This window comes from Pholcus phalangioides, unplaced genomic scaffold, assembly GCF_987345545.1.
Source record: "Pholcus phalangioides strain wild (caught in Gottingen) unplaced genomic scaffold, Ppha-v1.0 ptg000037l_1, whole genome shotgun sequence".
Classification (NCBI taxonomy): Eukaryota; Metazoa; Arthropoda; class Arachnida; order Araneae; family Pholcidae; genus Pholcus; species Pholcus phalangioides.
The window spans coordinates 3019524-3041644 of record NW_028301624.1 but is presented as its reverse complement, the minus strand read 5'-3'; the positions used below and the strand labels follow the sequence as shown (position 1 = coordinate 3041644).

At 35.0% G+C, this 22121-nt stretch overlaps 1 protein-coding gene across 1 annotated transcript in view; it reads right to left on the bottom strand.

Annotated features, from left to right (window-relative positions):
- Window positions 1-2407: 2407 nt before the first annotated feature.
- Window positions 2408-22121, bottom strand: part of LOC149065915 (polycystin-1-like protein 2) — a 34539-nt gene continuing 14825 nt past the window's right edge. The window contains exons 11-22 of the mRNA XM_089253374.1: window positions 18476-18723; window positions 15576-15800; window positions 15297-15398; window positions 14317-14432; window positions 12439-12604; window positions 10980-11252; window positions 10561-10687; window positions 8835-9091; window positions 7524-7656; window positions 7142-7386; window positions 5145-5316; window positions 2408-4913 (exon numbers count right to left, since the gene is read on the bottom strand). Coding sequence (XP_089109500.1) covers window positions 3412-4913; window positions 5145-5316; window positions 7142-7386; window positions 7524-7656; window positions 8835-9091; window positions 10561-10687; window positions 10980-11252; window positions 12439-12604; window positions 14317-14432; window positions 15297-15398; window positions 15576-15800; window positions 18476-18723 — 3566 coding nt within the window. The 3' untranslated portion in view covers window positions 2408-3411. The remainder of the gene's footprint in view (window positions 4914-5144; window positions 5317-7141; window positions 7387-7523; window positions 7657-8834; window positions 9092-10560; window positions 10688-10979; window positions 11253-12438; window positions 12605-14316; window positions 14433-15296; window positions 15399-15575; window positions 15801-18475; window positions 18724-22121) is intronic.

Sequence of the window (22121 nt, the reverse complement as noted above, 5' to 3'; positions counted from 1 at the left end):
AGTGATTTTTCTGAGCCACTACCTGGAAAATTCTCAAAAAATTCAACTACTTCGTGTTTTTCTGAGGCCCCTCTTTTCTTGAGGTGCCCGGATGGGTCCATGCGTTAATATGCCACTGGCAGGAGGGCATCTACAACTTTTATTTCAAAATGGGCCTGATCATCACTGATGCTACTCAGAGTGTCCCTACTGAGAGGTGAAATTAGCCTGAACTTCAATACCAATGACGACACAAAGCGAATGATCTAGATTGCTATTCAAATTTCTAATTGTTATCCTATACTTTTGAATGGAAACACTGAATGTGGATGTCTATGACTCAATTTATCAATTCATGATTATGACATCTTTTTGTTTATTTTATATTTTAAATTTTGATGGCATTACAGATCTTTGATGCTGTTGTCCATTTTAGGGAAATGTTGAAATAACTTAAAAAGTTTGGATGAATAATGACTTTTATTATCAAGACCTTCAAAATAACTGGGACCAGAAAGCAGCAGTAGATGATCCAGATGAATATAGACTCAGTTGTATAATAACACAGAAAAGGAATAATATCCTTGCGAATTGCAAAATGTTACTATTATTACTCTATACTGTATATGCACTTCATAAACATTCTTCTGGAGAATTTTTAATGAATTGGTACATGCCGAAATCTGTGTTTTGATTGTATGTGAGTATCATTTGGCCCGAACAAATTTATGATGTCAGAGTTTTTAAAATTGAATTTTTGAAATCCAACAGCATCTAGCTTATATTTGATCATTTTTATCGCACCATGGACTTTTTATGCACATGAGGGCTAATTAGATCGGACCTGCAAAATTTATTGCAGATTCCGAATGGCCGGCTTTTTTTTATACTCATCGAGAAGTTGGTGTGCTAACCCCTTGATGGGGGACTCCCTGTGGTAGCAATCTTTTCTGCGGTCATGTTGCCATTTTGGTTGTACCCGTGTCAAGAAAGTTTTCTGACAAGGACAAACCGGGTATCAAACTTGCGACACCTCTAAACATCCTTTGGTACGTTAGGTGAGTATCTTATCGGACCTGGGCTACCGCGCCCCACATCTAGCTTACAGCCAGGATAACACCATAAAAGTTTGATAAAGGGCCTTTTACAAAACTTGAAAGAAACAACCAATAGGCCTAAGCCTATTGATTACATTTATGAGCGAATGTAACTGATATGCTTTTATTTGGTTGCATTTTTTTCAAGTTTTATCAAAGAGCTTTTACAAAACTTTTATAGTGCAATGGCAGCCTAAATGATTAGATCATTATAAATAAGTTAGTGCTGCGCAAAACGTTTGTCCTAAATCAAGCTGCGAAAAGTTACTGCAGAAGAAAATGCATATATTTTGGTTGTATGTTTCAGTCAATGCTTGATTCTATGGAAATTAAATTTACTAACCGACACAAATTTTACGAACTAGTCCTCTGGTCCTAAAAAATATGACATTTCTTTGAATGTCTTTTCCATCTACAAACTTTCAATTTTACGAACTAATTACCTAGTATACATGTGTATATATGCATAAACATAATCATCATGCCCCCCCCCCAGGCTTTTTCACGTCTATCTCTATTTATGCAAGTGCATATTGGAAATGTTAGAGTCTATCTATGCTGATCACACATATTAAAAGGTAAGTGGTAGGATTGGATGAACACAGGTGTCGGGGAGACATGATCAAAGTGTTCAAAATTTTTAATGGGATGGATAGGATGGACCATGCATTATTGTTACACCATCAATTGACTGCTTTTACAAGGAGACACCAGTCTCAATGGGTAAGGGACAATTCTAAGTTATGGTGTCGCAGGAAGTTTTTCTCTAATAGGGTTGTGAATAAATGGAATAGTTTACCTCCAGAGGTAGTAAATTGTAACACAATTGACACGTTTAAAAAGAAATACGATAAGCATGTTGGGGTAAATCGAGAAGCTATCCATACTTAGAATAAGACAATCATAAGTATTCTTTGAGCATATAATATTTTATCATGTACATAATACTGTTTCAAGTTTTTGTAATTGCCTTCTTATTAGGGTTGCTGTAATTTTGAAGTATATGACATCCATATTTGTTATGGGCAACTTGTTTTCAGCCACCTCGGTGGGCATTTTGCATGTTGTAGTGTTGTATTTGTATTTGGTAAATCCATTGAGAATTGAATATTATTTTTATTTCAGGGAAAATTATCTTTGCTATGAGCATACAAGTAATGTAAAGCAAAAAAAAGAATAACACAGTTTTGATAATACCATAGAACTTGGTTAATTTGAATTTTGGATAATTCAAGCTTTTACAAACTTCCCTTGAGCTTTCTATCTAATTTAATGTAAAATTTATTGTTTAATTGAATGTTTTTTCAAATTGAAAATTGGAGGAGAAAAAAACGACTTTTAGTTTTATATCAGCAAATTTAGTTTGAAAGTTCTAAGAGTAAAAAAAAATTGCTTTTCTCTACCAAGTTGTTAAAAAACAAATCTTTAAACAAATAAAAGTTTGAAAACTCTATCATCTACTTTTTTCTTTGGTAAGTTATAATGCCCATTTCAACTGTTTCAGCTGGAGTACACTGGGAATGTGTATCTCTTAATACTGATTATGTTGCTCAACCAAGAATCAAGGCATACCATTCAAAATCTGAATCATTTTATCATTAAGCGTATAGAAAATATCTTCAGGGTTGCAACTGAATCAGCAGCCTGTCTGCTGCTTTGGGTGCTGGTTTAGAGATGGCATCGAATAGACCCTTTTACTGCTCCTTCTACATTATACAGGGGTGCCAAAATGCATTGCCACGGCTGACGAAGTATCTATTTGCGGCCTTGAGTATTAGGAAGTAAAAATTGTAATGCGTTAATGAAAATATATTTCCATGATGACATTAGATTGACAATCAAAATTTGGAAGATGGTTTGGTGTAATGGGTAATCATGAACTAAGCTTCGAGCGTGGTCAATAAAATCTGCAGTGATGTTGATTTCAGATCAGTGGAATGATGTACCAGCTAAGATCAATTATCATAATTATAAAATTATTCAAATTTAGGAAGCAGTTTCATAACTGATAAAATTTCAATAATTGATAATTATTATCCTATGTGAATGGTGATGATTAATTGCAATTTGTAGTCATTTTACAGGTTGAGGATAGATTAATTGGATAATTCAAGTTTTGGATACTTCAAACTTTTTTCCAGTGACTGAACTTCAAATTAACCAAGTTGACTGTATTTCACAAATTTTAGCCAAGAATTAAGTCATTTGCACATGAAGTGATCTGGTGGTTTCCACAGTGCCAAGGAAATTTCCATGGCAATTACAAAGGTTATTTATGTCTTGTATTCTGCGCTAGTCTAAATCATAAAAGAAAAAAAAAACATGAGGCATAAATTCAAAAGTCTTCAAAATTTTTCAATATTCCCTTTGGAATTTTGCTTTTTTCAGAAGCTTTGACTGGAATAGTCTTTTTCTTTTTATGTTTTTCAACATCTGATGTGCTCGCAGTTTCATTATTTGCATTCATTTTCTTCAAAAACTCTTTGCTGTTCAGATCCAGCTGCTCATCAAAGTAGACAGTATTGATGAAATCAACCAGTCTATCTACTTTAGTGGTGAAAGAGGCTACCATATCAGGTTTCTTCTTCTCCTCTTTATAGATTGGCTTTGATGGTTGAATCTTGTTTGTACCACAACCCAAAGTTCTTTTCAGTCTTTGGATGAAAAATTCCATGACCTCGTACTCATTGCTTTGGAGGTCCACATCTCTTTTAACATCTTCAAAAGAATGGATTATAATACTAAGAAGAATGTTAACAAGCACCACTGCAGTTGCCAAAGAGAATGTAAAAAAGGCTATAGGTGTGAAAATGGGAGATGCTGAATACATATCGTCATAATCAAATTTCTTCAACATCATGCTGATACAAGATTCAAATGAAGCAAAGAAGCCAGAGAAGTTTCGAAGGTGTCGTCCAAGAAGCATCCAAAAGAGTATCACAAAGGCCACAAAAACAACCATTAAGCATACACCATAACTCTGCAGTTCCTGTGCGCATTTTCGAAGAGTACTACTCAGCACTCCTATACGCTTGTTAAATCTCAACAATTTCAAAAACTTCAGTGTTGAGATAGACATCACAAAACCAACGATATAGCACTGGATCTCATTAAGGATGACAGCCTCTTGAAGTTTCACATAGCCAGTTCCCTCAGTTTCATTAAATATCCGTAGAATTTCTGCCGTCATGAACAACTTGTATATATGGAGAGCTATACCCAGATACGAAGCTAGTATGCTGCTTACTTCGGCTATGTTCCAGTATTCAAAGAAATATGATTTACCTTGCTTTGAAATTTGCATTATTTCCCTTACAGTGAAGAAAACTGTGAATATTATGAACAAAATTTCAATGATAACTTGGAATAATCCAAACCCGGTATGATAGTTCAAAAGTCGTATCGGATCTATCTGATAATATGGTACTATACCACCTCCAGGTATAAACTCTGCAACTATTGTCAAAGAACAAAACAGGTTCACCTGAGCATTATATGTCCCTATTTCTACGAATACAGCTCTTGTATGTTTATCGATCCAACCTTCAATTTCTAGTTTCTTCAACCTCAGCATTAATGAGATGATATCAGATTCCCTGTATGCAAGTAGTGGCACGACGTAACCACCACCGCCGTACCAATCTACTTGGCCCCAAAATGGATAACCTTTCAACTGACTGGCAGTAAGGTATTTGTACTCTGGTGGTACAGGTGTTTGTATGGATTCCACTGGTTTCCATCCACTTGTATAAGCAGTGCTATCTTCGAAAGACATTTTACCAAAGCCTGCGCATTCGGATGTGATCGTTTCAATCATAGGTGATACTGTACAACTTCCTGTATATTGAAAGAAAGAAATCAATAAAAAGAAGATAATTATTGAGATAAAAGATAGGATGGCTAATTAAAAACATATGAGAAATAGTAAAAGACATCAGCAATGGTGCACGTATTTCAGATTTGTCTATGGCTTGGGATATCTTCCTCTTATTTTTTGTTAATTATTAGAATATATTATCCTCCAGAGAAATAAACTTTAGAAATGTAAAATGTTATAAAAAAAATTACTTGGTTTTATTCTGACTTGGCGCATGACTGCATATCCAATTTTGAAATTGTTGCGATCATCCAAGTACAATCGCAACCCTAACGGTTTCCTACCATTGTACCAAGAAGATGCAAAGAGTTCAGGTATTAGAGCTGAGAAAGTCCAGTTCCAAAATCGTTTTTCAGTATTCACCTGTGGAAAAGATATATGAAAACGATGAGAAATACTACACTGCTCAACACTGATTTTGTTCTAAAAGATATTTCAGTGATTTTTAGAGTGATTTTTGGGTGCCGATTCTGAATTTGCATTGGTTTTGCCACAAATTGGCTTTTTTTTTTTCAAATAAAGTGAAAATTACATTTCAATAGCACATGTAATATAGACTGCATTGAAATAGTGAAAAACATGCATTATTTCAAAAAATTGAGCCAACCCATCAAAAGTAAAATCAATTTTGAAATCAGCATGCCAAAAATACTCTAAAACAGTTGAAATTTTTTTAAGAACACAAATTTTTTTCTTTGTTGAGCAGTGTTATCAAATGAGTTTTTTTTCACCACATTTTTGGGTACATGTATGTTGCCGTTCTTTCTTATTGTTATTAATTTCAGGCTTGTTGATTTTCCCCTTTAAGTAAACAATCAAAAGTACTTTATAGCAGGATTTTTTTTTAAAAAACCTTTTTTTTTTTTATTGTGAATGCTACTGCATTAGATTTTATTCACATATTTCCATACTTGAATTTTTATGGTTAGTAGGTATTTATGCATTTATGGTTAGGCGTAGTTGAGATATAGGCTATGAAGCCAGGAACACAAATCTAATATTTTTTTAAACACTTTATCTGTAACTGCAATAGACCTCATAATTGCAAACAAGACTATAGTCATAGATGGAGCAAAAACTGAATACCTAATCATATAGTTACTAAACTCTTGTCTTTACAATGCTATTCGATAACTACAGCCCCGCCATATCGTCATTTTACAATTTGATGCTTGCTCTATTATCCCCCCCCCCCTCCGACAAGGACAACAGGCTGTGCCAGAAAATGAAGATTTCACTATCTACTGGGTTTATGAGCTCCAGTTGACAAAACAAAAAACTAAATTACTTTAATTACTTCAAATTACTTCAATCTATGATTTTGTATGTAGCATCAATTGCCTATGTCAAATCCCATCACCGCACCAATATTGTATAAATAAATAAATTGGTTGCATTGCTGGCAAAAGAAATCCATCAGAACAGATAACTATAGTAGTTATCTGTGCATTGAAATAGTGAAAAACATGCATTATTTCAAATAATTTCATACTTCTTAATACCACCTAACAGTAAGTTGTAAACAATCCTTGGGGAATTTCTAACAAATTGGTGTTTTGGGAATTTTGCCAAAACGTGTATTTGCCAACTGAATGACTCTAAAATGGGAAACTATTCAATAATATTTAATAAAAAATTCAGGAGATACAATAAAAGTCTAATATAACGAGCATAGCTTAAAACAAAGAATCTCACTATAATGTGTGATTTGCACATGATTGCCAAAGAGCTAATCTTGGAAAAATAAAGCTGAAAATTTTTAAGGTGTCTGCACAGCCATGGAACTGAACAGTGATATAATGATTGAGAATTTTAATTTTTTGGTCGATAAACTAAATTGCTTTGAGAATACAAAACTCTATACAAAATCATCTTGAAGAAGCGATTGCTGTGAGACCAAAAATAAATTTCATGACTGGAGAGTTCTGTTCATTCACTAATATGATGAATACTATAACATAGTGATATGATAAAACTATAACAAAATAATGATCAAACGGATGTTTAATGCAGATAAAGCAACAATTTATTACCTGAAATTTGCTCATAATGAGAAGTCTGTTATAACAACAATTTCCCTTGCGATTGTGAGCTCTCATTATAACAGACTTTTACTGTACTTTAGATATCTGTACTGAATTTTTTAGTTGTTGAAAAAAAAATGAAGTGTGCTTTGCAATATGCTTACATTATTGTAATCCACCCATAAATCACCACGTTTCACAAATCCGTTCATTAGAGCTTCCCTAAGATAAAAGTTGTTGATGTCTCTGTAGCTGTAACTCAGTATCATCACTACCCACATAAAGAAGAAATAAGCAAGTATTTCTCGGATGAGGCTGTACATCTTCACTTCTTTTTCTCTTTCTTTCCTCGCTTCTTCAAGAGCTTGTAAATCCATAGGTCTGTACATCCTACGTCTAGTACGATTTCCTGATGATGATTAATCCAGTTAACATTTTGTTCATCAGAAAGAATATATTCTAAATTTGAATCACAACCTCTGAACATCACTAGCTTAGAGTTCATAAGATACATAAAGAACTAAAAAAATCCATTATACAAATTACCTGCCAGAATATCAGCATGCAAATATTCTTCATCAGCTGCAAGCCTCGGGTCCTCCTCATCTTCATCGGCATCATCTTCATCAAAGTCACTTGTCTTACATAAGCACGAAACTACAATCGCCAGAAGAATTACCTAGGGAAATCCATGGAAAATAATCTATCATATATACTGAATAAAAGTGTAATAAATCATCATAAAGGGAAGTGGTACAAAACTTAAAATTTGCCCAATCAATAAAAGAAATATACGTAGAGTGAAAACCCTATATAACGATACCCTCTGTAATAATAATCACCTATATAATGAGAATAAACTCTCTGGTCCGATGCATAGTGTTAATATATTTTATCTATAATGATACGTTTCTTTGATCCCTTGAGTATCATTATAAAGGCATTTCACTGTATATAGGTGATGTATAGATAAATTTTCTTACTAGAAGTCCTCAAACAATTGTCTACAAAAGAAATTATGATGTTGAGAAAATGGCTTGAAAATTCATTCATACAGTCAACGAAAGAAAATGAGACCATTCGCTTTACACTCCAATAGACCCAACGAAAGAATTTGGCAGTTTGGTTTTCCAAATCAAACGTTTTTGATCTGGAAGAAATCCAAACCAAAGAGTACTGGTGAGAATGAGATCTGACTTCTTACATAATACGATGGGCAAAATAACCATCTGAGTAGTTTGCTTCTAAACTCAGAAGACGAATGGCAGTACTTTTTAAATGCATAACTAACATTTCTCAGAAGCAAACTTCACATTAGGCAAAGAACATATACATGGCACATTCTGAGCTGTCTCAATCCTTAAAGGTTCTTCCGAGCAATTTGCATGAGAAGCATATGCAGTTTAGAGGTAGTAGTCATTAAATTTGGAGGGAGATCTATGAGGGGATGGGAAGTAAGAAATTCAAGCTTTAAACACAGACACTGAAAAAATATATGTAAATATGGAGAAACATATTTAGGGACATTTTCGGTCTTTGCAAAAACTTTTTTTGAAGTCTCACCACCAACAGCAGCAGATCTTCAATACGAAAATTGAACATGCTTGCCATTTCTCCCTCACAATTTGGAAAGAAGATAGCAACAGGCATTCAACACATATTATGCACACACACTCATTGCACATAAACTTAAGCTATTAGAATTACCAACATAACACTGTCCGAAGTGCTTCAGAGGAATGCTCATGAAGAGCATGTGTGATTTGATAGATTCCCAAAATGTAAAAACCTTCCTACATAACAATTCATTTGATGTATAAAATATAATCAGAGCTACTATGTATGGCAATTAATTACTTTCAAAGGCTGTGTAATCAAAACAGATGACACAAATGCTATGAGAAGTGAAGTGAGCCATTTTGATGTTTTTTCATCGCCGAATTGTATTGCATACGCCCATATGAAGAACATGGAGAGCCCAATTGAAGCAAAGACAAGCAGATAGCCAAATATCACACACCACCATGGTAACATGAACCGCCTTTTTCTGTGATAAGTCTGAGATTCTTCATCTCGTCCATGGGCTTTTACTTGGTTTTGCCATATAGAGCCTCCTGTAAAAAAACAATAGCAGTTCTTGAGTAGATTCGATTAGTAATCAAATTACTAATTTACATGTTTATAAGAGAAGCAATTGCAGTGAAACCGTAAAGTGAAATTGCTTAGAATGAAATAAAATGTCATAATGAACTGCTGAGGGTACTTGAGCACGCACGGAAATTCATGAGTCCAAGCGCACACAGGCAAAACTGATTTAAAAATCAAAATTTTGTACATGAAGCTCAAGACCTGAGCATCCATGCATGCAAAAAAACTTTTGACATCCCTGCACACAAGGGCTAATAGACCAGAAAAAACTGTTTAGAATAGCTATTCTTCCTTACCACAGTGATTCAAACCCAGATTTTCCAGAGTGGAAATTGGTGCAGGTGAAACTACACAAGTATGATCTTAAATTTTTATGTACATACAAGGTGATTAAAAATTCATCCTTCAAATTTGGTGGGAATAGCATATGAATATGATTTCACATAGGAAAGTATGGTCATAAACGTAATGCAGAGGGGCAAAATATGACCAGAAGGTGAAAGGAAGAATACAGTACAAGCAAGTGTAGTAAGTCGAGTGAAACTTATTTCTCCATCGTTATTACAGAGCAGGTGCTCAAAGTTGCAATTGTTGCATTGACTACTACTACTAAACCACACATGCATCAACTCGTCTACATTCCTCTGCAAAATTTCTAATGAATTGGCACATGTTGGAATGTGTTGTGAACCTAATGTGAAGTTTGTTACTGTGTAATGCTTGTTATATGAAGTGCATCAACTCCTCTAATTATGAGTGAAGTGCAATGATTGAATAGCTCTACCGTTGTAGGCATGTTGCTCTCTGTGATTTTTTAAAGGGAGATCGGCTCGCATTCACGCCTCAAAGTTGGGAATTATAGAAAACCAACTTCAGCCGACCACCACTGTAGTGACAGTAGGGTTCAAACCCAAGTCCTCACGATGCAAGTCTGTCATTATGGCCACTCGACCACCACAGTGGCACCATTGCATTGACTGTCAGACATTCTGGAAAATGTCTGGCATTTCACAGACATTGCTGGCTGCAACTGGTAGTTATGCCTGCAAGGTCCATGTCACTGTCAACACAGAAGTCTCATACACAAAGTTCTTCATGTCACTCCACACAAAGAAACTGATTGGGGATAGAATCATGAAAAAAAATTGATATCACAAGCAAAAGTTGTAGACACACAACACCGTCTACTAGCCATGTATTCATTTGTGACAATTCATTCCTATGCAAATTTTTATTGTTATGCTATTCCAGACCTCACCACCAAATTTGAAGGATGAATTTTGAATTACCCTATATATTGGAATCAAAATACATAGTTATAAGAAATTTATTATATCAATCATCAGGTATTTAATGAATCAAATGCATGAGAACATCAGGAGTTATTATTCAAAAACATTTACTTCTAAAATAACGGAACATAAAGTTGTGTTACTTTGTTCTTTTATGGCTTCTTCGATTCTTGATGGACGGAGTATACGTCGCTTGGATTTCCTGAATAAGCAGATAATGATGAAAGTTGGTGGAAATATTATGAGATTGGATATGATCCCTACTGCAATCTACAAGGAAAGGAAAAATAATTATTAAAAATAAAATAAAACAATGGCCACAACAAACATAAAGCCCAACACCAAAAATTAATGGAATGACAAAAACTTGATGATATTTGCTCATTTTTGCTTTATTTCTTGGGGTTGGTTCAGAGAGAGAGAAAGAGATATTATATTCTTCTCGAAAATATTTCTCCATCGGCATTACAAAGACTACACATCTCATTAAGAATAAAAATTTTCTGACCCAATGTTTTCCATTGTAACATGATCATCACCATTATGAAACATGAATAAATACTTGTTCTGGGGATATTGAGAGAGGTCCCAAGCGGAAAGCTCCAGATTGTGGCGTAGTTCGCTCATAATACATAGCATTTGTTAACATGGAGAGGCACATAACAGTCATGCAGCATAAAACCCTCTGAACTCTAGTGAAACGGCTTCTATGAGGTCGAAGAAATACTGAAAACCAAAGATGTTGATCAGCAAAACTTCGCCTAGATGCTGTAGAAAATAGATGTGAAAATTCTGTGACCTGTTCAATCCCAGCGACTGGAATCAATCTGTCAATCTGTGAATACAAATAAAGTTAAAATTAAAAAAATATTCAGTACAAAATTACATACAGCTATAAACTTTCTCCAGATTATTAGATCTGATATCTTCCTAGCCAGGACCATAACTAGATACTTTGTCACCTGGGCAAAGTGGTATTTTAATGCCCCTTGCCATGTAGAAGAAATGCTCCTCCTAGTTTTGGCCCTGTTCCTAGTGTTTTCTTTTGCAGTTTTTCACAACCAAATATTAACATAAATCAAGATATTAACATAAATCATATACTAATCATAGATGATTTACAAATTCTATAAAAAAAATATGCAGAATTAAATATATTATAAATGTCAATTACCTTGTATATTTTTTCATTTCGAACAAGGATAAAATCTTTATTTAAATGGTTAATCTTAAATTTAAATGGTGATTCAAGATAGAGGCTGTTTATAGTATCATATAGTTTATCTTATCAAGTGTGAAAAAGACTCTTTGCAGAGAGCGGGCATGCCTTTGATATGGTGTTGGACAGTGATGCATCTAACTGTGTTGAAAAGAGATATTTTTGAGAGTATGTGTCAATTATGTGATATGTGCAGTTGTATTTACATGAGATTGAAAGATGACGTGGGTGATCTTTTTTTGTGTGACAGCTGGAGAATGACTGAATATTCTCACACACACATTGTCCTTTGGACCCTTCACAAGGGGCATCTGGTCACATGATCATCTTGTGCTTCAGTACAGAATGTATCAAGATTCATGTGAAAAACATAATAAGAGAAATAAGAATGTGGAGGCTCTAAACCTTCATCATGATACTTACATAATACAAGCAAATTCAGGAAATCTGCAATTTTCACTTTGAATATGGAAGACAGATGGCAGCACCATTGGAACATGAAGCATGCATAACTCTGACTTCATAAATATTTTAGGACCACTCAGAAGACATGTTTTGGTATGAACCAACTGGTTAGAAATTCCCCAAGAGGAATGTTTACGAGGTTCATGTATAGTTAAGTAGTGGTATTAGCGTTATATAACTTAATAGCATAGCTATAAATGCTCTGGACTTGATTAATGAGAGAGAGAAATCATGATACATTTACTTTCCATAGCATCTTTGAATACAAAATCTAAGGCTACAACAGGCAAATCACCAAACAAAGTGGATTAAAAAGAATGAAATAAAAACATTTTACCATGCCATCATCTTCTTCTACTGCAAGCCACCTGTTGATGATGAACTCAAACTTATGTCCAGTTTGAACATCTCTGACTATCACAAAATTTACATTCCAAGAAGCAAGCTTTCCTTTTCCAGAATTATCATGCCAGATCCTCAAATAGTTCAACTGGCCCAAACACCTGTGCATGTTTATAAATTAGAACATGATTAATGAATTTTATATATAATGGGAGAAAGACATTATGAATGGCGGCTTGGAATAAGATGCAGTAATTTATTGTAGTGAATCACCATACATGAAAACGGGGTTGGACAAACGCCAGGGCACCATGGCAACTGAAAAAATTGGTATTGGTTCCTAAAATTTTCTTTGTTTAGTTACTAAATTGCAGACTGAGAGCAGCAAGAAATGTTTGGAATTTAACAACAATCATGGCCATCCAGAACACCCAAACAATACACCAGACAGCCTGGAAAATAAGAACATTGCTCCACAGACACCCGAACATCAACATATCATGGAAAAATATGAATGCGGGTTTGTATGGCAATGAGGAGACGGTTGCTACACAAAGAAAGCCACAAAGAATGGTAGCATCACAAACGAAATCTGCTTGCCAGCATCTGCTGCCAAAGCCAGGCTATAGGGTGACTTGATGATGAATTGGCAGGTAGTTTGGGATGACGTTGAGGCTTCAGGAAGGTCCACACACACAAGATCCTGCATTGAGTTAAAACCACCATCAGCAGAGAACTGGTTATGTTCATTACTGGACACGGCGTGTTCTCTGCTAACCTCACAGAAGGTCTAATGCTCTGTGGTGGAACATAATTTTACTACACTACATCTTGTCAACATAACAAAGAATTCCACTTAAGAGCTCCCTCGGAAGCCATAGAAACAACATGGCCAATACATTAAAAAGACTGGAACCAACAAGAAAACTGGTCAGGCTTGTCAGATTCCTGCAAGACCACCCAGAAAAAGATAGTCGTCCAGACCTAGATGAAGGTGGGGGGGGGGGGGCGTTCTACCCACACCGTTGCTGTGGAGCTAAGATGCTCAGCCAGGCTGGTAGGAAAACATCAACGATTTGTCGAAGAATCAGACTCATTCAACTCATACTGATTGCACACATCTCCTGATTAAGTTGGACCCAAGCAAGTCCTGTGCTGAAGGCTCCCCAGCGAACGCTCATTAATACAGTTTAGCTTCTCCCCTTTATTATTGTTGTTTTTTCGCCTCTCTTTTTCTGTCATCTGCTTTATATTCCATGCATAGCTCATTGACCCACTGGAGAATCACCCAGAATTTAAATTGTATATATCTTGTTTTCCAAATGGAACTCACTCACTGACTTGCTGGAATCCTCTGCAATTCGAGTTGTATATATTTGTAAATAATTTTTTTTTTGTCTTAATTTTCTTTAGTAAACTCTATGTGCTGCAAGTTGTTTTTTTTTACTTTCTTTTTTATGTATGTATTTTATGTACACAGAAAATAAAGTTCCCCGACACTATCTAACCCTTTAACTGGGACAATGGCTAAAATTGATTATTGTCAACAGAGCCTGGGTGGAGTACAGATTAGAAGTAAAAATTCTCTTTTGGATAATGGCACTGCCTTTATCTCTGCAACTCACTTCCATAAATTGAATGTGGCTGTCATATCAGATAATTAATACATTATCAGTGCGTAAAACATCTTGGGGAGAGTATAGCTAAATCAAAAAGAATTGTAACTTCCTATCTATACCTATCTAGAGTTAAACTATCAACATAGATTTTCACTCTGAAAACATACATAAAAGATTAAGACATCATTCCCTTCTAGAGTCTATCCAATATCGCAAATTTAAACATTAGTTGTTAATCTCAGATATTGACTTACCTAGGAACAGCCATAGCAAAAGAATCAATCGAACCAGTTTGTAAAACTGGTCTCTTGGTGTCTGATAGAGTTCTAACATCTGTTTCATCATCCTCTCCAGAAACAATGAAATAAACCTGAAAAACAAGTTGCAGAAGTTGAACAGAAATGCAAGCAACAGTTCACAGGATATTAAATTGTAAGTGTTCGCATCAGTACAGTGATATAATTCATTCTAAGACTGATGACATAAGTAAAAAAAGATGTAAGTTTAGGTAAACTTTTCCCAATAGTAATACCACTCGCTACTCAGGAGGAGACAAAAGATTCTCTTTATTGTTCTCACCTATTCGTCTTTTTTTTGTATGCAACTTTGTCAGAAAAACTTTTTGTCTACAAATGCTTCAAGCTTTGTTCAAAATGCATCAAATGGAAAAAAATACATTTTTAGGAAGAGACACAGTAACTGCAGGTTGATATAAGTCAAGAGGGACATAAGTTGGGTCATTGCTAATATAATTATGCTTTTCAAATGAATAAAATATCCATAATTATGTCAATCCATTGTGTTGGATGAAACCAGTAGTCCTCAAAATGGCACCAGACTTCTTTGACACTCAGGAATGTTAAACAAATTTGCTATATTATCTATACATATAAAGTAACATGTCCTGACAGACTGATTCATGATCGAGGAGCGCAAACCACTGAAGCTATAAGTATGAAATTTGGTCATTAGTTTTATTAAAGTAGGGGCTCACTCAGAAGATATTTTTCAAAATTCAACACCTAAGGGGGTCTTAACAGGGGAATTTTGAGATTACCAAATCCACGTGCACAAAGCCACAGGTAACAGTTAGTACTTCATGAAATAGCATTTTTGATGATAAATCTAGACATGTGCAACATCTGCCATAAAAAATGCATGTGTGTGTGCCTAGATGCATGAATGTTGGAAAAACACTTGACTAGATCTTGATAACACTTGACAAGAAACTCACATTTGATTTAGTTCCAGCATTTCTTTGGTGTCCAGTAAAGACTAGAATCTCATATAGGTACTTGTCACTTGGTTCATTATCAGGTAATGGCGTAGCTCCCAACTGAAAAAATGACACATTATTCTCTATGATTTTTTTTCAACTTCACTTTCTACTAGCTAATTGAATTATGTGTTGTATTGATATAATGTATATGTTACAACCAATTCCACATTGACTAAAAAACTCAATGGACTTTTTTTTCCCCCATCTGCCATGAAATATTGTCAAAAAACTCACCTTTTCTACGTCCTTCCTATCTCTCCAGTGAGCAAATATCAGACATAATACGAAAAGACAAAAAATGACAATCAAGGTGATGTAAATAGCATTATTTTCCTGAAAACGGGCATTTGCAAGCACGTAACTGAAGTCTATTTGATTGGGAGGAAGGAAGAACCCACTGCCAAATGATGTCAAGTGATTACACTCACAACATGTCACCAAATCAGTCACTGATTCCACCTAAAATAAAAATTTAAATCTCATTATAAAAAAAAACAGCAAAAGTCTATATACAAGGAAATTCAAAACTCTTTGGTACATATCAATTCATTAGTTCAGCTTTTCTCAACTTATGGTCCGCGGACCAGAAGTGGCCCTTGATGATCACAAAGGTGGTCTGCAGGCAGGCTTGATAATTTACTTCCAAATATCAATCATAAAATTGTTCAATTGTTGTAATTGATACTAGTAACATCCTTACGGGTTAAAATAAAAATTATAGCTTCATACTTTGTGTCACAATATCTCATCAAAGAAAATGCAGGAAATTGCAACCCCAAATACAGGATATGACTAATTGCAGCCAAAAAGTGCAAATTGCAACAGATTTTCTTATTGTTGCAAAAATTGTTGAAATAAAGGGCAGTAAAAACTTTGGTTTTGACTTAGTGACCATAAATTGCCAAAAAATTATAAATGATTAAGAAATGAAGGACACTGGAAATCACTGTGAATTGAAATGTAGTTCTACATTTATTATTAAAAGATGATTTATAAGCTATAAAAATTAACTTCACTTCACGAGTTTAGAAAGCATTACAAATTCAAATAAGCTTTGTTGGAAAAAACATTACAACCGTATAAAATGTGGCCGTTCCCCATAGCCCAGTAAAATATGAGACACCATCATGCTATAAGTTTTTAGCAGGATTTTTGCCACCCCCCCCCCAACTTCAAAATTTGACAATTTTATAACAATGTTCTTTGTTCCCACCAAAAACTGCAGCCTTCTACATTTTTCTGCCTAGGGCAGTTGCCCCCCCCCTTTCAGTTCCGACTCTGGATTGTGGTCCATCAAATTTTTTCAGACATTTCATATCAGGTCCTCGAACTCAGGTTGAGAAACACTGCATCAGTTCATATGTCCCGCAGAGGAATGGTTACAAAGTACCACAGCTGCAACTAGAAACAAAAATTTGCTCAATCGAACAGGTTGGTGGTCCCTGACGACACACCCAGCCTATCTTGGTGCTTCCCCCCACGTAGTACTTATTGCAAAAAGGGTTCCCTTCCTGATTCGGCAATCAGATTCTAGACACTTCCCCCACCATGTTGCTGCCATGCAGTGCTCTTTGCAATAATTATTAGTATCCTAAATATTTATACGTCCAAAAACGTGTATTATAGAATAGGTGTTGCTACCCATATTTTGGAACAACCATGAGTGAATATATTTTAGGATGTTTAATGTCTGCTGCCTGTAAAGAAAGGAAAAGAAAATTATTGTTAATAACCTGAGTTATAATATTGACTATAAATGGGTACTTTATTATTTTTAGTGTCCACAAGGCCGCAATTGGTCAGCGCCTCTGAAGGGTTATTACGTCGGCTACAGAAGAAAGAGCTCAAAGACGACTTTCACGTACAGGACTTTGGAAGCGGATAAGTGCTTGAAGCACCAGGACACCAGGAGTATCTACTCCATGGACTTCAAAGGGCTTCCACGTATGTCGTCGTCGTGAAGGCTTATAACAGTGTCGGTATCGGGCCTCTATCGGTGTAGCAGATTTCTTTTATGGGAAAAGCCTGCTAGCATTTGCAGCTTGAGGTCAAGAATTACAGAAAACCAAATTTAGTGGATGAGTTTTGAGAATGAGCCCATCCTCTCAATCACATAGCCCCCCACAGCAGCGGTTCCCAAAAGTGTGTGTGTCACCATTCCTGGGGGTAACACCAAACTCTGTTAGGGTCGTCATGATGAGCTGAGGCCTAATGAGAGGTTAGAACAGGGGTCTTTAATTCCACGCCTGCAGGCCACATTTGGCTCTCAGTTTTTTGTCATGGTCTGCTGATCAATTTTAGAAAATGGTTGAAAACATTGAAAAACGATTAATTCTAGAATAAATGAATGAAATAATTATAGAATTTTTTAAACAAATAATTTCAGAATCAGTGAAGAAAAACCCAGTTTATAAATCAGTGAGAGAAATAGTTTTATAATTTCTGATAGAAATTCTTTACGATTAATAAAAGAATAATTGCATAATTATTAAAATACTTTCAAGATATATTGAAAAGGAAAATAATTTCAGAATTACCAAAATAAATAATTTCAGAATTACCAAAATAAATAATTTCAGAATTACCAAAATAAATAATTTCAGAATCATTTAAAGTGATTTCAGATTCTAATTAATATCAAAATAAATTAATTTAATGAATAAATAATCAAAAACTTTCTCAGAATTAGTGAAAAAAAATTATTTCAGCACCAATAAAAATTGATAATAAAAGAAATATAATTTCAGAATAAATAAAAGTCTTCAATTAATTTTTGTCCCAGTTTAACTCAGGGTCCAATTGGCCCCTTCTATTAAGAAGTCACTAAATTGCATGAGTTGGTGGCCCAGGGACTTCATGGGATGTTTTGATTTGGCCTGAAAGGTTGAAGAACCCTGGGTGAGAAGGGCCCAAGGCTTATTTGATTTATACAATCAATATTTTCAGGATGGCAACAAAGGTACATGATCAAAAGGCAAGAAAGAGCAATAGCTGCAAAATATTTTAAGAATTAAAAATTTTTTTTCAGTTAATTTGATTCATGAATGTTCTTTGAAAAAAAAAAGTTATTGTTTTTATAACTAATATATTTTGATCTAGTTTGCAAAAGTATAATTAAAGAAAAAACAATTTACCGCACATCCATCAGAAGTCCATCGTTCTTCACTTTCATCAAAGTAATAACAACCAGTAGTTGAGATTTTTATGGAGTAGTTGGTAGTGAACGTGTTTGTCATGTCAGCAATAGTAAGGTTTGGTTTCTGTGGCTTCTCAAAGTATGACTTGGAATCAAAGTTTTCAGAAAATTCACCAACTGCAACGTAAAGTAACTTGCCTCCTTCACCGGCAAAAATCTTCGAAAGAATAAGATGCTCATGTACACCTGAATCAAGAAGCAAAGCAAAAAAATTCTCTCAATGATTTTGAGCAAAACTCAAGAGAGTTTGACAGTTTTTAGTTCACTAAGATTGCCACTTGACATTTGAAACCAGGCTTTTTTTATACAGTAAATAAAAATATAGTTCGGAAAGAAAATTCACATTCCTCTGTGGGGAATCAAACCACTAATCTCTCACAGTCCGGGCGAGTGTTATAACCATTGAACTACAGAGAAAATACATTTTCCTTCCTTAGGGCATATGTATGAATGCTGAATGAGACTACACATGGACAGCCTCCTAGCCCAGCTAATAGCTCTTACGACGTTAGCCCTCTCAATCTCCAATTGGTTATCCAGGCTTTTGTACTTCGTATGAACAGCAGAGAGTGACATCGTTTCGCTCTATATGTCGCCATCGGGGGCTAACATCATAAGAGCAATTAGCTGGACTAGGAGGCTGTCCATGCGCAGTCCCATTCAGCATTCATACATATGCCCTAAGGAAGGAAAATGTCTGTCCTCTTTAATTCAATGGTTAGAACACTCGCCCGAACAGTGAGAGATTGGTGGTTCAATTCTCCACAGAGGAATGTGAATTTTCTTTCCAAACTACATCTCGATCTCCGCTTGGTTATCCAGGCTTTCGTACTTCATATGAAATGAACAGCAGATAGCGACACAGTTTCGCTCTTTGTCTTGAGAAAAAAATTTAGGAAGGATCTGAATTCTTCACATTCTCCTTACTCTACATAATGTAAAAAATTTTACCAAAACCAGTTTTCTTGCTAAAAAAAAAATAGTTTTTATGACAAAATGATGATTTGAGGCTAAGGATCTATGGTCTAGAGAAATTTCATTGCTAAATATTTTGTCTGCAACTATTGTCATCTCTGAACAGCAGAGATCACATTTTCTCTGCTTCTAATCTCTCCTACCACCACTGAACCATACATGCAACTAGTAAACATTCTTTTGGGATACTTGTAATGAGCTGGTGCATGGCGGAAAAAGCTGTGTATATTTATGTATTGTGTGCCTAACCTAAAGATGGTTGTTGTATTTGTTGTATGTATTTGTATGTCCTTATATATGATGTCAGAGTCATGCATGTTTTGTGCTGTCATTTGTCTTCCATATTGGAAAATAAAGCGACAGATGCCTACATTTTTGTGCAAAGTTTTGTGTTGATTGTCTGCCTGCTCTCATTTAGCACCTTGAAAACTACAGAAAACTAACTTCTTTTATTGCGTCTACTGAGAGCCCAAAACTATTGACTGCAATGTCAAAAAAAAGAAATGTTTTGAAGTCAAATTTCCCGTTGACTGAACATAGTTTTACCATGACAACCATCATGAAAGCCTATATTCTTCAAAATTTAATTTTTGTACAAAAAATATTATTCACACAACTTACAATATCAATTTCTTTGCAGGGTATCTATCATAAATAGAGTTACAAACTTTAAGGGGAGGTAGAGATTATCAAAACGATTGAAAATTGCATAGGAACCCATAACCGGAACCCTGTTTGTATATCGTTGCATGCTCCTGTTATGGCACCTATCATTTGAATGAGCAAAAATCACATATTTCTCCTCCAGCATTGTCATAACAGCGTCTCCTAGAGACGTACAATGAAGTTTCCAATAATGGGTTCTATGCAATTCTCAATCCTTTCTATGTTCTTTACCTCCCATTAAATTTTGTACCTCTATTTACGAGACACCCTGTATTATGACAAAGGGTGAATTGGTAATATCAGTGAAACCTCCCAACAACAGCTACAAACAGAATCGAGAAAACGTAGCTCTTATTTCAGGTTGCTGTTGTCAAGGGGTTTGGTATTTCTGAGGAAAAAAAATTGTGTTTTTGATTTTATGTAAAACTGAAACAATGGAAGAAGCTGTTTGCAGCACCTGATGTTTATTTTTCATTGGAAATGCATGAATTTAACATGAAGATATTGTGCACTAGTTAGCAACTGAGTTACTTGTGAAAGTCAAGGCTGTGGACAGCATTTTGGAAATCAAAATTGGCGTAGCAGGGGTCGAATATAGGGCTGTGTAACTTGGCCAATGTAAGAGTGGTGTCAAATCAGAGGTAAAGGAAAAAAAATTTTTTTTTATCTGTGAAATTCAAACTATGAATGTACTAAATAGAATGATTCATGGAGAAAACTACTTTTTTGTGATACATTTCATCTAGTTGGGAGTTTTCGTGGTCATTTTCACTGATGATGCTTATACACTGAAGCGAAGCCGAAACAATGCCTTGCACAAGTGAACATTTTGTCTCTAGTCGCCCCCTATGAAATAGGAAAGAATCCAAGCTCATTTTTATGTTCATTGGGTTGAAGGGGAAAAAACTCGTTCAGAGCAAATATGGAAGACTATTTTCCTATGATATTCATAATTTTTCTCTCACCTTCACGTCCAAAAGTGGCCATCAGTCAGAAATCGTTGTTCAGAGAGAGGTTGACCTTAATGTCAATCTTTATTTAATTTCAGGCTGAACACTATTTCAGTCTATCGCCATGGGCAATTAACTACTTAATAAGATGTGTGAGAAGTGTGTGTGTGCTTGTGTATCTAACAGTTTCAATGCATATCTAGTGTTGTGCATGAATTATTTTAGGGCTGCCATCTATTTTTCAAACTACGAGTGTAATGAAATGATTAAATATTTGTACCATTGTAGGTCTGTTGCTTTTTGCGGTGAGACTTTTTAATGGAGAGATCAGCTCTTATTCATGCTTTGAAGTTGGGAAGCACAGGAAATAACTTCATCAACTGTGTAGCCGATGCGAGTCTGTCGCTATGACCAAGCAAATGACCATACAGCAGCACTTAATACTAATCTAATGGAATGTGTTCTATCCTCAGAAAAATGTGACCATTGTTCAGAGGCGACATTAAGGGAGGTTTCACTGCGTATGCTTATATTTTGATTAATTATTTATAAAAAACCAAGGAAAAACTATGAATTGCAAAATAACAAAAAAAAAATTAGTAGAAAGATAATTTAAATCAGGATTATTCTTAAATCCCTTCACTTACAAGTGATTGCCACTAGATTCGAATGAAAATGCCAACTATTTGAAGAATCAGCAATAAATATGGTAACCTTATTGTCTTAACATAACTGCATGTTAAGAAAAAGAGAAAAAGAAAAAGGAAAAAAAATAGAAGAGAAAATAAAGAAAAAAAACAAATGAAAGAGTAAAACCATATAATGGATAAGTTGATATGGGTGTAGGTACAAAGTAGATTTCTCTCTTCACCCTTGCCCCACCTGCTCTCTTTCCCTTTTATATGTATATAGTAGAAAAATACATCATACGTGGGAAAAAAATCACTATCAGGGTATAGGAAAAATGAAGCAGAAAAAATAATTATAGGGTTA